General features: G+C 42.8%; 2 protein-coding genes across 4 annotated transcripts in view; one reads left to right on the top strand and one right to left on the bottom strand.

Annotated features, from left to right (window-relative positions):
• The window catches only part of FASTKD1 (FAST kinase domains 1), a 24,852-nt gene extending 18,867 nt beyond the window's left edge, over positions 1 to 5,985 (top strand). For both annotated transcript variants that reach the window (XM_028747842.2, XM_028747853.2), the window contains exons 12-15: positions 88 to 201; positions 1,741 to 1,882; positions 3,444 to 3,558; positions 5,817 to 5,985. In XM_028747842.2, coding sequence (XP_028603675.2) covers positions 88 to 201; positions 1,741 to 1,882; positions 3,444 to 3,558; positions 5,817 to 5,906 — 461 coding nt within the window. In that variant the 3' untranslated portion in view covers positions 5,907 to 5,985. The remainder of the gene's footprint in view (positions 1 to 87; positions 202 to 1,740; positions 1,883 to 3,443; positions 3,559 to 5,816) is intronic.
• KLHL41 (kelch like family member 41) lies at positions 5,769 to 15,579 on the bottom strand. 2 transcript variants are annotated; one of them, XM_028747859.2, is made up of 7 exons: positions 14,366 to 15,579; positions 11,521 to 11,678; positions 11,332 to 11,439; positions 9,908 to 10,093; positions 8,815 to 8,961; positions 7,590 to 7,704; positions 5,769 to 5,876 (listed from the first exon to the last, which is right to left on the bottom strand). In XM_028747859.2, exons 1-6 carry the CDS (start codon positions 15,473 to 15,475, stop codon positions 7,593 to 7,595), a joined length of 1,821 nt encoding a protein of 606 aa, XP_028603692.2. In that variant the 5' UTR covers positions 15,476 to 15,579; the 3' UTR covers positions 5,769 to 5,876; positions 7,590 to 7,592. The 2 variants fall into 2 exon arrangements, with proteins under 2 accessions (XP_028603692.2, XP_028603691.2); XM_028747858.2 differs by lacking the exon at positions 5,769 to 5,876 and having other exon boundaries at positions 7,349 to 7,704; positions 14,366 to 15,577.

Raw genomic sequence — 15,579 nt, 5'->3', positions numbered from 1 at the left:
TCTTGTAAAGTGATTCGTGATATTTTGTTCTGTCTTCCCTTTGCTTCTGATCTGGTTTTTATGCTTTGTTTTTGTTTTCAACCACAGGCAGTGGTAGTCTTAGCGCGTTGCAACAGCAGATTCACGGACTGCTGGGAGAAATTTTGGGAGGAAGCCACTTTGCCAAGGTGTCTGTTCTCACCCCATACTACTACGGAATCGGTGGGTGTTTAATTCATGGGAAATCCTCTGTGGTTCAGCGTTTCATGGGAAACTCTCTCAGAACATTTCTCAAATGTACAGAAGCAAGTCCTGGCTATCCAAAGCAAGTCCTGGCTACCCCAGAGGCTTTCCAGACAATCTATTTATAGCTATCTGAATGCAGTGTTGTTTATTTTTCCTTACTGAAGGCCTGTCCTGATTCACAGGCCCAAAGGAGGGCCCGTGCGAGTGGTTTGATGCAGGGATACCAAAGAAGGATGCCTCAAACACCATCAGGGCCAGTTCTTGTGCTGGGGCAACCCAGCCAGATGAGCGGGGTATAAATGATAAAATTATTATTACAGTAGTACCTCAGGTTACATACGCTTCAGGTTACAGAGTCCGCTAACCCAGAAATAGTACCTTGGGTTAAGAACTTTGCTTCAGGATGAAAACAGAAATCGCTTGGTGGCGGCAGTGGGAGGCCCCATTAGCTAAAGTGGTGCTTCAGGTTAAGAACAGTTTCAGGTTAAGAACGGACCTCCGTAATAAATTAAGTACGTAACCAGAGGTACCACTGTAGTAGTAGTAGTAGTACTAGTAGTAGTACTTATATGCTTTTATTTATTTGCTATTCAAAAAACAAAACAGCAGTTTACACAATTCTACTTAAAACCACACAATACAGCTATATAGAGCGCATTGCATTAATCCAGCCTCTGGGTTACCAATGTACGGGATACAGTGGCCAGGCTCTTGCAGTTGCTGGATGCAATGAGGTAGTATGAGAGTCTTGACAACTGTGCTCCCCACCCACTTCCGTAGCATTTCATGTTGTTTTAAAGTTTAAATTATATTTTAACTCAGCCTTTTGATTGCAGCCGTGAAAATTCCTCCCCTGATTCCTCGCCCCCAAGCAGAATTCCTCACAACTGGGCTACTCCCTAACTTTCTCTTTAAAATAGCTACTGCATTTGCATGAAACTTGTGGAAACTGTTGGGCCATGGATAAAAATGCTGTTGGGTGATGCTTTGCATCTTTTGGATAATAAGCCCCAGTGAGGAGCATATGTAATTGAAATCAGTAGCACGTCCTTCCAAGTAATTGTGCTCAGGATCTTGGTGTGAAAAGTTGTACTATTGAAATCAGTGGGACTGGAGTGACATAAGCAGTAAATAGTCAGCCTGTGTGTAACAGAGAAGTTTTGCTTATAGGTTTTCTTTTCTTTTCTTGTAAGTGGCGGCCTGTGTAACTATTATCCTAGCCTTAAATAGTGAGTGAGTGCTCTGGGAGCTAAAGTATTGTTGAAGCAAAGTATGAGCCTGGTGAGTACCTGGATTGTAGATCACTGGAGCCCCGTGTAAGCTGTTTCATGCTTTACTTAAGAATCTGCTCTTAAGTATACAGCTCTTAAGTATATACATATGTGTCTGAATATACAGTAGTAGTGCTTGAGTAACATTGTGGTTTGCAATATTGCACTGGTGGAGGAGTCATGCCCCACTGTAAACATTAACTTCCTATTGTGACAAGTCCTGAGATGATAATTTTTATTTCAGACTTTGAGTGTATTCTTGATAAAAACAAGAAGCCTCTTCCGCATACCGAACAGATTGTTGTCATGGCTGACTTGAAGGGAATGCACTGGGAGCAAGATGGCCTGTTGTTGGGAAGGAAAGGGCTGCCGCCGGGAGCTCAGAGGTGGTTACATATTTTCTGTGTGCTTCTATGGTCAATAGTCCTCCTTCTTTCATACTGTTTCATGCCAAGTACAAATTCAGGAAAGACTGATCTGTCCCATTGTACGTATCTGACTCCACTTGCTCCTAAAGAGTAAGTGAGAGGCAAGTTGCACTTACAACTTTAGTCGCTAACAACAACATTTAAAATAACAGCATTTAAAGTCAGTTGCTCCTTACTTTGGCCTGAACCTGAGTGCCAACTTCTGCTGCTATGTAAACTGGGAAGCATATCTTTGCATCTGTGTGTGCTCTTCAGCCGTTAATATTTTTGACTTGGAGGAAAATGCTACATTGTGAAATGCACTAAGCTTTATTACAAGGCCCTTAGGGTTCTTGGACCAAGGCAAGCTGAGTTGAAATAAAAAAGGGCGTTCAGAAGGATATTTCATTTCCTCCATTAATTTACTGCATTTTATTCCGGACAGACACCTTCATTAAGTCTACACCAATCCTAATGTAGAAACTCCCTTCCTTATTGATAGGACAACCTATATTTTCTTTAGTTACTTGCTCAATGGAAAGTTAATTTCTAGCTGGCTGTGTTGTTAAAAGAGTGTCCGTTTGAGTATTCCTTAAACTTTATTTGCTCTGAAGAAACCTTGTTAGATTTTATTGTTGTTCTGGACATATGCCACATTTTTGCAGAGACTGATGCACATTGAGATGTGACAGATATCTCTTGTTCATGGTTAACCATTCCATTTCAGTGGAGTGAGGTATTATAAGTGCAAAGGAATAAACATAGGTTGTCTCCCTCTACTGAAAGGAACTGGGAAAGTTCTCCTTGGCAGGGAAACTGGAGGCATCAGCCTTTAGAGGCCCCTTGCTCAGAAGAGACTGATGCATTTGCAGTTTAACATTGCAATACATGTTTTAATATGATAAAACTCTGCACTTTCCCTTGCCTCTTTTCACTTCTGAGGTGAGACATACCATATTTTTCGCCCCATAGGACGCACCGGCCCATAAGGCGCACCTAGTTTTTTGGGGGGGGAAATAAAGGGGGGAAATTATTTCCCCCCCAGGCATGGGGCTGGTGTGGGGGAAGCCCGAGCTTCGGCATGCAGGCAACTCTCTGCAAGCCGTGGGAGCCCAGCGCCGGGCTCCCACCGCTTGCGGAGAGCTGCGCGAAGCTCAAAGCCTGGGGCGCGCTGAGCTCAGTGAGCCCCAGGCTTTGGCATGCAAGCAACTCTCCGCAAGCCGTGGGAGCCCAACGCCGGGCTCCCACGGCTTGCGGAGAGCTGCGCGAAGCCTGGAGAGCGAGAGGGGTCGGTGCGCACCGACCCCTCTCGCTCTCCAGGCTTCAGCGAAAGCCTGCATTCGCCCCATAGGACGCACACACATTTTCCCTTCATTTTTGTAGGGAAAAAAGTGCGTCCTATAGGGCGAAAAATACGGTACATACAGTTTCAGGAGTTTTCTGCCCCTATTATCTAAATGGCTCACTTTAGATTCTGAGTAGATTCGGTTTTCAGATTGTTGAATTTATAATCATGCACATATGATTGTATTGTATTCAGAATTGCAGTGGATTTTCTGGATTCAAAAGCCTTTTGTAAGAACTTGAATCACCTGAAAGGAGAAGCTGCTATGAAAAAACGACATTTGGAGATTCTAGGATACCATGTTGTTCAGGTATGTTCTCTATATTTTGTATCAATATTGCACATAATTGCAGAGTTTATCTGACAATATGTCAATATTCTTTATTTGAAAGTTTTTTTATCATAAATATTCAGGGATGTGTTCTGCTAACTTTTACTCAGGGTAGACCCATTGAAAATTAGTTGGATTCAGTCCTCCACCCTTCTTCCAAAGGTTGCTTTCTCTTCTTCTCAAGTTGTTCTCAGCTGAATATTATTATTACCACCACCACCACTTCCCAAATGGTCTTACAATCTAAAAACAGACAGGGGGTGGGGGTGGGGAGACAGCAAAGGGGAAAAGATGGAAACAGAGGCAGGAATAAAAAGAGGAAGAAGATGCCATTTTTTCCCCAGTTGCTCATGTTTGGATTTAGAGTGGGACTTCGAGCTTGACAGTCATTCCAGAGGCGTCAGCAAAAAGATGGGCTTTGGTTTGAGGAAAGTAAGAGAGGCTATTTAAACTTACACAATTGAATAAAAGGTAGAGAACTTAACATTGAGTTTTAAAAAACATTGAAAAGAATTACACAGTCGGAAGATGTGTTATCAAGTTCATCTCACAACCTGTGGACCGCCATATGTTTGTTGTTCTACCACAATTCATATTATCCTTGCTCTTTGGCTAAGCTGTCTAGGGGAGGGGTCAGCAAACTTTTTCAGCAGGGAGCCAGTCCACTGTCCCTCAGACCTTGTGGGGGGGCAGACTATATATATATATATTTTGGGGGGGGAATGAACGAATTCCTATGCCCCACAAATAACCCAGAGGTGCATTTTAAATAAAAGGACACATTCTACTCATGTAAAAACACACTGATTGCCAGACCGTCCACGGGCCGGATTTTGAAGGCGATTGGGCCAGATCCGGCCCCTGGGCCGGATTTTGAAGGCGATTGGGTCGGATCCGGCCCCTGGGCCTTAGTTTGCCTATCCATGGCCTAGGGCTTCCAACATCTGGGGACCAAGGCTGCTATAGTGAATACCATTGGGTCATACCTGCTGAAACTATTGAAGTATTCTTTTCAATCTGTTTTTGCTACCTAATATGAATAATCTTTCCTTACGTTAAGTGGACGAATGAGAGCATCTGCCTGGCAGCTACCTACTTTGTTTTCGTATCTTACCACATTTACCAATATTCTTCATAGTACTGTATAGTATTTTCAGCCTATTGTAGCTAAAAAGAAAGGGAGACACCTTTTTTCAGATGAGTTCCCTATCACAAGCACTTCTGTTTGCGCAATGAGGCTTCCCCTCTGCCTTTAGGGATATGCAAAACCATGGGCAGACATTTAAAGAACTTCCTGCTCTGTATGAATTCAGTTGAGGTCTGGAGAGATGGGTATCTTCCTAGCAACAGTATTTGATATAGTTAGCTATGACCAAGGCTGCAGCACTGTGTAAACTTACTCAGTGAGTAAGTAGAACTTACTTTTGAGTGAATCTGCATCTTCCCATTGAAAACAGTCAACTTATAATAATTTAATAATAATAATTATTTATTATTTATACCCCGCCCATCTGGCTGGGCCTCCCCAGCCACTCTGGGCGGCTTCCATAAAAACCACAAATACAGTAAAATATCACACGTTAAAAACTTCCCTGAACAGGGCTGCCTTAAGATGTCTTCTGAATGTCAGGTAGTTGTTTATCGCTTTGACATCTGCTGGAAGGGCGTTCCACAGGGCGGGCGCCACTACCGAGAAGGCCCTCTGCCTGGTTCCCTGTAGCTTTGCTTCTCGCAATGAGGGAACCGCCAGAAGGCCCTCGGCGCTGGACCTCAGCATCCGGGCAGAATGATGGGGGTGGAGACGCTCCTTCAGGTATACTGGGCCGAGGCCGTTTAGGGCTTTAAAAGTCAGCACCAACACTTTGAATTGTGCTCGGAAACGTACTGGGAGCCAATGTAGGTCCTTCAAGACCGGTGTTATATGATCTCGGCGGCCGCCCCCAGTCACCAGTCTAGCTGCCACAACTTATTGGGATGATCCTGTTCTTTAGCCTCAGTGCAGATGGAATACTGTCCAGTTTCCTAAACTTAGGTGGCCAAGTGCTATGTAACAGGAAACTGACTAGTGTTATGTCTGAACATGTTTTCACTTATCATGTTCCCCTCCAAATCAGTTTACAACCAGATCTAGAAGCAGCCGTGTAACCATGCCAATACAACAGAGATTCTTGTTAAAAACAAGTATCTTGATAGGTTTCCCTTGCTATATTTCTACAGTAAACTTTATTTTATTTCAGATCCCTCATTTTGAATGGAATTCCATGGAGCTGTCATCAAAGGAGGCATGGATGGAGTATCTAAAGAATAAAATATATGAAAAGGTTTGATACGATCACGTGAAGAAGACACACAATCATGAAGTTATTTTATATGGACTATGGAACATTAAATATTTTCAGCCTGGTGTGGCTTTACTGAAATCCCTTTTTAAAAATGAAATCATCAAAACGCACACTAGGCTCTAGTTCCACAAGGGTGACCCACATGCGGAAGCAGGTTTACTCACCTGCTGCCTATGCGGATGTGCCTCTGGATTTACATTTGGACCTGGATTTTGATGCTCCACTAGATCTCTTTGAAATGGCTGGATAATTCTTCCAATGCAGATGAGAATGCGTTTCCCCATCTGTAACCCTCCTTTCTGAACCCCACTCCCCGGAGGGTTGGAGAACTTCCAGAGCTGCTCCCCTTCCACCCATAGGAAAATATCAATCATACATACACTGACCTCTCAGAATCTTAGCTCAGACACATTTGTGTTTCTCATATGCATACAAATGGGCAATAAAAGACGATGGAACAAAAAGCCTACTGGAAGTCATTAGGATGGAATGTGTCTCTGCACCTCAAAATTTCGCTTTAGGTCCAAGTGAAAGTAAATCACACTTGCCTGTTCCCCTCAGTTTATGAGACCTTTATACCTGCTTCTTCCTCCTACAGAGCTACTTCTAGCCTGGTGAATTAGAAAGCTACCACACTCTGATTTTTGAATTGGTTCCAGCTAGTAAATGTGTCATGTTGCTATTTAAAAACTATCTTCCTCTGCTAAGAGCTGGTGAATTGCAGTAATGTTTCCTTCCCAGTATGAACCTCCCCTCGGGTCTGCTGCTGCCGCAGCCGTTGAAAGAACAGGAGACATGCAACAATAGCACAAGCGCTTGAGTCTGCCAGGCATTGTGAGTGACAACCACAGGTTGCTTGTCCGTTGCAGAGAGGCAAACCGCTCCTCCAAATAGTTGGCATTTATTTCATGGTGTCCCCCTCCTATTTCAGGGCTGGCCCATGCTTTAAACCTGCAGAACTCCACAACTCAGCAAGTATCACCCCCATATTTTAAGGGGAAGCCAAGCTGATCTTTAAAAAATGGCGGTGGCTTCCATAACCTGATTCTCAGAATGCAAGCACAGGAATTGGCTATACAGTTAAATGAATACCAGGCAGAGGAAATTTCTGCTTATGCAGGAGAGGGGAGTTGCCTGATATATTTTTTTAGAAATTGTCCCTTCCTATTGCAACTCCTTGATCCATATGCTGTAGTGTGCCAGAGGATCTTCCAATCCTCAGGCAGCGGAGGAAGGCGAGGTATGGTAAAGTCCTCTTCTGTGATTGGTGCAGAAGCTCCAAGCCCATTTTATGTGAAAATAGTTTTGAAATGTATAACAATCCAAGACAGCCTGGAAGATTGGGGCAATAAGCGTATTTTGTATATGAGGCTACAGCAAAAATTGCACGGGTAGGAACCATTTCTAGGTGAAACCTCCCAGACTCATTTTTAGTCAAATTCAATTTTATTCAGTGTTACAGCAGAATTTACTTCAAATTCAAACTGTTAGTAAAAACTGAGGGTGGGGGGCATTGGGCACCTACAGAAGTTAATACGTATAAGACGGATACATGAACAGTTTAATGAATCAAGGTAGTTCTCAATCTCTGTACAGGGTAAGCTTGCACAACAAAACCAGAGGGGGCCAATAAAAAATAAAAAATCATCATTCGTCAATCTTCCTTACACTTTACAGCTTTGAAAGCTTAAAGAGATTCAGGCCAAGAGAAAGACAAGAGGCACCAGAAGCATAGCGAATTTCTTTCAGCATCCCACACCACTCCTTCTTCTCGTCGTCATACCTGCATGGACAAAAGTTACTATAAGTAGGCACCTGAGATCATAGAGCAATGAATCCCTTTCTATGTTTACAAATACCAACCATGCATTAGGATCCCAACATAAAAGTCTAGCTATGACGATAAGGCTTTAATCTCCATAGTACATCATTGATTTAGTGACTCATTTCACAGCTCTGGAACTGTTTGTTATTTCCCGACGTTCTTTTTCCTTGTGGTCCTCCAGCTGTTATTGGGCAACTCCCATTATCCATGACTGTTGGCCATGCTGAAAGGGGACGATGGGAGGGAATAGGAATCCAATGACCCAGGGCGGCCAGTGGTTCCTGATCCCTGCTTTAAAATTTCACGACTCAAGTAATACTGTCAACTCTTAACTGAATTATCTGAGTTATCTGCATCAGTTTATATCGTATATTTCTGTTTTGAACATGTAAGACCAAAAATCTTAGGGGTGCTTTCAACACCGCACTATGTAGATAATTTTGGAATGATCTCCCCTTCTCTGCCCATGCGGTCCCTAAATCTGTTCTTTTCCCACAGAGCAGATTCAGGGACAGTGTGGGGCCAGCGCAAAACTAGCCAAACACCACGTTTGAAAGGCAATCTAGCATAAACCCTGCATAAAAGATAGACAAATCCATCCACCACTCCTTGGTACAGACCTGTCTCCACAAACACCTACACAGTACTCAAGCAAAGAGTCTGGCCTGTTTGTGGGTAAAGAGGTTACTCCTCAGACCTGTAAAGCATTTTGACAATTTTTTGATTAACCTGAAGTTAAGATTATTTAGTCCTCTGAAGTGAGTAATATTTTGTAGCAAATAAAAGGTGGAATTAACAGGCTTCAGATGAGATGATAATATACTATGACAAAAGATTGTCAATAAAAAATAAGCTGACATTAGAACATTTACAAAAGCAGCAGTTCTTCACTGGATTCTGGAGATGACTTCGTGCAGTGTGAATATGAAATATTTTAGTCTCTCATACAGTATCCTATACATGTCTACTCAGAAGCAGATCCCATTAAGTTCAGCAGGAGGGCCGGCCAACATGTATGCAGTTACGGTCTTTGTTTAGCAAAAAGAGTAATATTCAAACACAACTTACTTCCAGATGTCGTTCACCTCATTAGGTGCAAATTCCTTCGTTTCAAGCTGAATCATTGCAAAGCCTCCAATAGCATACAAGGAGCCAGACAGATCAACTAAAGAAATGGAGCTTCTCTCTTGTGGAAACTCTGGCATAACCTCCCATCTGTAATTTAACAAATATTAGACAATGCTCAGTTTTAAAACATAACTTTGGTATAACAGCAGAGCAGGAAAAATATAAATATATTGTTTCCACTTCATTCATGCAAGGACTCCTCCTGTGAGCAGAACTCCTTCAAGGAATGAAGTGAAAATGTTGGATACAACCCACACTTTCTCAGATATGCTGGAAAACTGCTGGCCAAGCTCCAACATATGGTGAGGTGATGGTGCCAAAACGGGGGGAGTTCTGGGGTGGCAGCAGGGTTCAAAATTATCAGGGCACCAGGCGCATTTTGCACTTAAAGGATCTCCACTTGTGAGCACCTCCAAAAGTCTGGGTGCCATTTTTTTGCGCCTGGCTGACACTTGAGGATTTCTGAAATGTATGTGCTTTGAAGTATACGCTAACAACAGGCAATGAGGAGTTTAACAATGAAGAGTAGAACGTTTTGAAAACTGAAGTACGGTACCAATATTTTATTTAAATAATAAAAAGTGTTGCCGACCCACCCACCCTGGTGGCGACAAGACATTCTATTCTGGCACCCACAACCCAGTTCCCAGAAGCCATTTGGCTCCTAGCTTTTCTATCCCAGTTTCTAACACTGGGTGGCGGTTACCTTGCAGGTGTACACACAGCTATAGGACCACTGCTGCTAACCCAGAGCTCCACCAGCCTTGCCCTGTCACCTCATCCCATCTCAATGAGTGCAATGCCACCACTAAGACACCACCACTCCTCCAACTGCCTACCCCCAAATCACTGCTGCACTGGCTGCCTCTGCTAATGGAAGAAGGGAGGCAATATGGTACTGTCATTCTAAACACAATGCCCCCCTTTCCAAGACAAATCGTGTGAATTTGGTAGTGGGTTTCTGCATATCTGTAGCAGGGAAACCTCTGGCATAGGTGTGGCCAATGAGAATGAGACTGGATATCACACTCACTTGTTAGTGGTGAGATCAAATGCTTCAACGGAAGCTGAGAGGCCCTCTTCGGTAACGCCCCCTGCAATCACAATTTTGCCCTTATGTACAGCGATGCCAAACATAGAGCGAGCCACTTTCATAGGGGGAAGATCACGCCAGTCTCCCCTCTTGGAATTGTATGCAAACACTCTGTTAGTGCATTTTCTGTGGAGAGAAAGAAACAACGTGAATTGTTCTCAGAAATCACAACTCGGCGATCAAAATGAAAAGGTGTGAACATCTTGCAAGACATTTCCACTTCGAGGACAACAGGCATTCGGATTTGGAAAAAAGTTTCAAATCCAATCCAAGCATAACACGTTGGGACCAAGAAAGAACTTCTGGATAGATATGCCAAACACCTTAACATCCCATGACTTTAAATGGGAAGATAATGCATTAATTTGTGTCCCGAGTACTTTCTTTTATTTATATTGCAGATGTCAACTTCCTAATATTTTTCTCTATCCTTTCTTAGAAGCCTTGGCTTCTGTGGTCTGGATCAAAAGTCCCCAGAGAAAACATCTCACAGCATCTTGAGATGGAAAACCTGCTTCCTGCCTTGCAGTCCTTTTCCCACCTGGCATGGGAGGACAGGGCCCGGACTGACTCCAGCTACAAACGTTGAGGCTGCTGAACAGACTCTTGGGTTGGGTACTATTTAGGGTTTTTGTTGCTTTTGTTGATACTAATTTTTTGTATCTTTACATTTAGAACTTACGATTTATGTGAAAATTGTTCAGTTTGGTCATGTACATTTTGGCATCCTTTTTATTTATTCCTTTTGACTACATTTATGCAAATCTTTTTAGGGTGTAAGCTGCCTTGAACATGGTTTTAACTATGGAAAGGCGGCATACAAAGAGGAGGATGTTCCGCTCCCATGATATTTAACTAATGGAATACCCATTCTTCTTTTCAGCAGTGGCTCATTTCATTATGTTACAAGTTTTCCATTAATTCTGCCATCCTCAGCCAATTTGTTGCTACAGTATAGTTCAAGAGCAAATCAACATATTCTCCCAGAATGTTGCATAATATACACACAGCCAAAAACCAATGCTGGATATTTCTAAAACTATAGGCTGAGGTTTCACCCCTCCAGTATGGTGACACTGAACACATGCAATGGGACATGCAATTGTGAACCTCCCTGAGACCTGTGGGTATAGGGTGGTATAGATTTTCAATCAATCAATCAATCAATCAATCAATACTAATTCATACGATCATGGGTTCCAGCCCTTTTCCTCTCTGAAGCAGTTTCCCCACTGCCTTTAACTTCAGTTATGGTTACATAGTCACTAACTTTAATCAGTGTTAATCAGGGGTTGAAACAGGGCACAAGTAGAGATGTTTTACCATGTCCATCCCCCCCATTGGGACACTTTTGAAGTACTCACTTATCATCAGTCTTTCCTCCAAGACAATATACAACTCCATTGTGTGAAGCAGTAGCATGGCCATAGACTTTGAGGGGGAGCTTTTTGACCTCATTCCATTTGAGGGATCTGGAATGGAAGAGGACCCAGTAAGGCAACAGCAAATTCAACGAGAAGCTCCAGTAAACACAACAATATGAAGGCACCTACGTGGGATCATAGCATAGTACTGAATCCAGAGACTCCTCAGTTTGGAGGTCTTTGCCTGCAATTACATAGATCTTGTTCTCCAGTTCACCTAGTCCAAACAGGCACCTGGCTGATGGCAGCGGAGGAAGACCAACCCATTCAGAAGTGATGGTATCCAACTATATTTTTTTCCAAAATTCAAAATAAGAAGTACAGTATTAGCGAAGACATACAAAAAGAAGACATACAAAAGAGTACATAGGCCTGAAAGATGATAAAACAAGAGCGCTCAAAGAGGTAATAGTAAACTGTGCAAAGGAAGGAAGGAAGGAAAACTGAAAAGAGGGTGGGCACATTGTAAGATAAAAGGTAGAATAAGCAGGTGAAGAAAAGAAACAGTACAGAATCCATTCCTCCCATCCTGACTTTTAACCACACACAGTGAAGACTGAATGTGCTTATTGAAAGAGAACTCAGAAGGTGAGAGCTACACCCTTTGGATGTGTGCACATGATTTGGGGGAGGGCTAACCTACCAAAACTAGCCTACCTTTAAATGTTTCCCATATGGGACTCTGCTAGCAGAGATATCATCTGTAGGCTTGAATAGAGATTACAAATAAGTAGATCTGATCCATGACAACATTCCCCTCCTCCCCAATTTAGAAACCTTTATGCATTGTGTGTCGTCTTTCGTCCCATCCCACAAGCTTCCCCAACTTGAATCTTGATTATACCGTCCTCCACCCCACCAGACCTCTGTACCAAACTTGCGAGTCCCAATGCACCTTTTGAAAATTACTAAACTATGTCCTGCCCTAATAATGCTTGCTATGTTTTCCTGGCTATACCTTTTTCTTCCTTTTTTTATGACTGTTTTCACATTCAAACTTTCCAAGAGCTATTTTATCTCCCCCGTCTACCCACCAATTCTTCTACTTACCTGGACATGTTTTTCACAGAGGTGAGGAATTTATCTCTGGATTGTAGCGCCTCACCCTGGGCTGAGCTGAACAGGGGGCTCTCTTTTTTTGCAAAATGTTTTGCAAAAAGGAGGTCCATTATTATGGCAATCGTTTGTGGTGAACATGAACTGGGATGAAAATGTACACTCCCTTTAAAGCAGCCAGAATTGAATTATTTGGGTGTTGGGTGAGAGCAGGAGAGAAAGAAATCTGAACAAGACAGGTGAAGTGAGTGGATGAATATTTAAATTTAAATACAGCTTGTGTAAAGATGGGCCAAGACAAAGCCTTGGCTGAGTGAGCAGCTACAATATGCCCCAGTCACTTGGAGGCTATACTGAGGGTAGGGTGGGGGATTGAAAAAGAAAAAGTAGAAGGAATAAAGAGTAAATAGAGAAATAGAAGAAAAGCAGGTAGCTGGACTAATAAAGACCAAACATGGCAGTTACCTGAATGACACCACCTTGTGTAGAAGACCCTCCATTTATCAGTTGTTTGTTATGCCTGAACTTGTGGAAACACTGGTTATTTTAAACTATGGCCTGTTCCAACAGGCTTGCAATTTTGGCTTGTTAGAAAATACAGGTTAACAATTGCTTAAACTAATCAAACTGTTCCGATGCAACAAGGAACTCCAGTTGGTTTAAAAGTGAACACAGATGCCTCTAATCTCTTCCTTGCAGCTGTGCCAGAAGAGATGGGAAGGGAAAGTATGGGGGGTGGGGTCTACCTGCTGTTTGTGCAGGTAACGCAAAACTATAGTACTGCAGACAAAATGAGACATCTTGCTTCACTCCATCAATGGCTTAAGATATTTGGGCTCAGTTATTGACAGGGTAAAGTTTACATTGTGATGAACTTAAAAAAGAACAGAAACAAAGTGAGCAATGTAGCACATTTTGACCTAGAAGTCTACATGTACCCAGAATGCACACAGCCTGCAAAAGCAATGTCCATAAATATGAACTGCTGCTGCTGAAATGAATGGGGAGACCCTTGGAATTGTTCTCTCTCTCTCTCTCTCTCTCTCTCTCTCTCTGTGTGTGTGTAGCAGGTGTTATGCCCATCAGGACTCACTGTATTAGAATGTTTAACTATGGACAGATCCCCCAAACCATCTTGGGGGCTGTGGTTCTGGGAATTGTAGCTTTGTGAGGGAGAAAATACAGTTCCCAGGATTCTTTGGGAGAAGCCATGTGCTTTAAATAGAATTTAAATGTATGGTGTGGCTCTGGCATGTATATGACGTAAAACAGGGAAGAAACAAAAGCAAACTAGAAAACATATAAATATGGACAGGACGCTAAGGCCCACATTAAAACCCTACTTTACACGTGTTCAGATGTTCATCTGAACAGACATTCAAGGGGAGAGGGATTTCACTTGTTCCTGCTGGCTCTGCCCCCGCTCTCTGCTCACATTTATGCAAGTATGAACTGCATGTGAGCAGGTTCTTTCAGACATTTCACCAGGATAGAGCTGTGATTTTAAGTCAGAGCACACATGATGCCACAGCTTGTTATACAGTACAATTTCAGTTTCACGTCAATAACATTTTGTAGACCAATACAGTTGGTGCTGTTGACAAATGTTTTTTAAAAAAGCTTTTAGAGGAGAATCTTCTAATATTATAGAGAAAATCAGACAGTTTAGAAAGCGAAAGAGGATCAAGGGTAATCTGGAAGGAGTGGTGAAATTATTGGATCAATGGTAAAATTACAGGATAAAATTATTATGCACCTTTGGATTTCTAAACTCTTATGACCGTGAACTAGAAAGACAATACAGGATGTACAGCTCCTACAGAAAAGTTGCACACCAAAGGAGCCACACAAAAGCTATGTTTTTAGCATGTGGAGTTCAATTATTTCTTCCCTCACCAAACAAACCAGAGATTTATACCTGGAAAAAGTATGACTGGAAAGGCTGCTCCTTGTTCTCTTCATCCACATACAGTCCTCCCACTACATAAACCTGCTTCTGTTTAGTGACTATGCTGGAATGATTTCTGGGAATCTGTTCCGACAGCGCTGCCAGGTAACATTCATTCTCTGTGGGGTCATAAGCCACAGAAGCAGTATCGTTTATGAGAAGAATAAGGTCTTTAGTAAACATTCCATGCCTCGGAATATCATTTAGGTAACCAGGAAGCAAATCTTCGTCCCCCACGTCACCATTAACCTCTCCTTTGCCCGATTTCCCTGCACCTTTGGTTGGCTCAGGCAGTTTCCCAGCAAAGGCATCTTTAATAACCTTAATCTTTTTTGAAAGATCTGGGTTGCTTTTGATGATTTCATCCTTCTCAACATGCTCCTTGAAATATTTCTCGTCCATCAGGCGAAAGCGGATGCAGTCAAACACTTCTCTGAGGTTCTTCGCTCGATTCTCTTTATCCGCTTGCACCCATCTCATCACAGCCTCAAAAACCACTTCCTCCTTTTCGATGTTCAAGCTGTCTGGCGAAATCACGGAGATCAATTCGTGATGGGCGAGCTGCCTGAAGTCCTCTTCTTTGCAAATCTTCACAAAGTGGTCTGATATAAAATCACGGGCGGACAGGGCAAGTCTCGGGCAGTCGAGGAGGAGACCTAATCTCAGGATGGCCAGGCAATTGCCAACAGCAAGTCTCTTCTGGAGGTAAGAAACACAGACAGTGAAAACGGAAGGGATTTGAAAGCGGCTTGCCAAAGCAAAAATATCTTGCACGTTAGAATCGTTGAGGTCAATGCTTGCAGAATAAAGGTACTTAAGAATCATATCTAGGATGACAGGATCAACATTGTCCAGCACCACCTCTTTCTTTTTCTCCTCGCTTTCCTCCGATAAGAAGTACTCACGGAAATAAGGACTACAGGCTGACAGAATCAGTCTGTGGCAAGGGAGACTTTTATCCCCGGCTTTTAGGGAACAATCAACAAACTTTTTCTCTTCCAAAAGTTCCCTAAGGCCATCTTGAAGAAGAGTGGATTGATAAAGCCGAAGCTCTTCCGCAAGTTCTCTTCGGGAATCCATTTTGTGGAACGACTAGGCAAGGAGGTAGGAGAGAGAGCCCTCTTGCTGGTACCTAGGTCTGCCTGAAAAAGGCAGATCAATGTGCTCTGCCCGGCCTGAAGCTT

Source organism: Podarcis muralis, chromosome 1, assembly GCF_964188315.1.
Source record: "Podarcis muralis chromosome 1, rPodMur119.hap1.1, whole genome shotgun sequence".
NCBI classification, from domain to species: Eukaryota; Metazoa; Chordata; class Lepidosauria; order Squamata; family Lacertidae; genus Podarcis; species Podarcis muralis.
The sequence above is the reverse complement of the archived record's forward strand: the minus strand, read 5'-3'. Positions and strand labels throughout refer to the sequence as shown.

Excerpts from the sequence above, each read along its gene's own strand:
- KLHL41 (XM_028747859.2), bottom strand. The coding sequence starts at position 15,475 with ATGGATTCCCGAAGAGAACTTGCGGAAGAGCTTCGGCTTTATCAATCC. Across the intron at positions 8,962-9,907 it reads TTTGATCTCACCACTAACAA|ATGGGAGGTTATGCCAGAGT; the intron begins GTGAGTGTGATA and ends GTTAAATTACAG. Across the intron at positions 7,705-8,814 it reads GAGGTGAACGACATCTGGAA|GTATGACGACGAGAAGAAGG; the intron begins GTAAGTTGTGTT and ends TTGTCCATGCAG.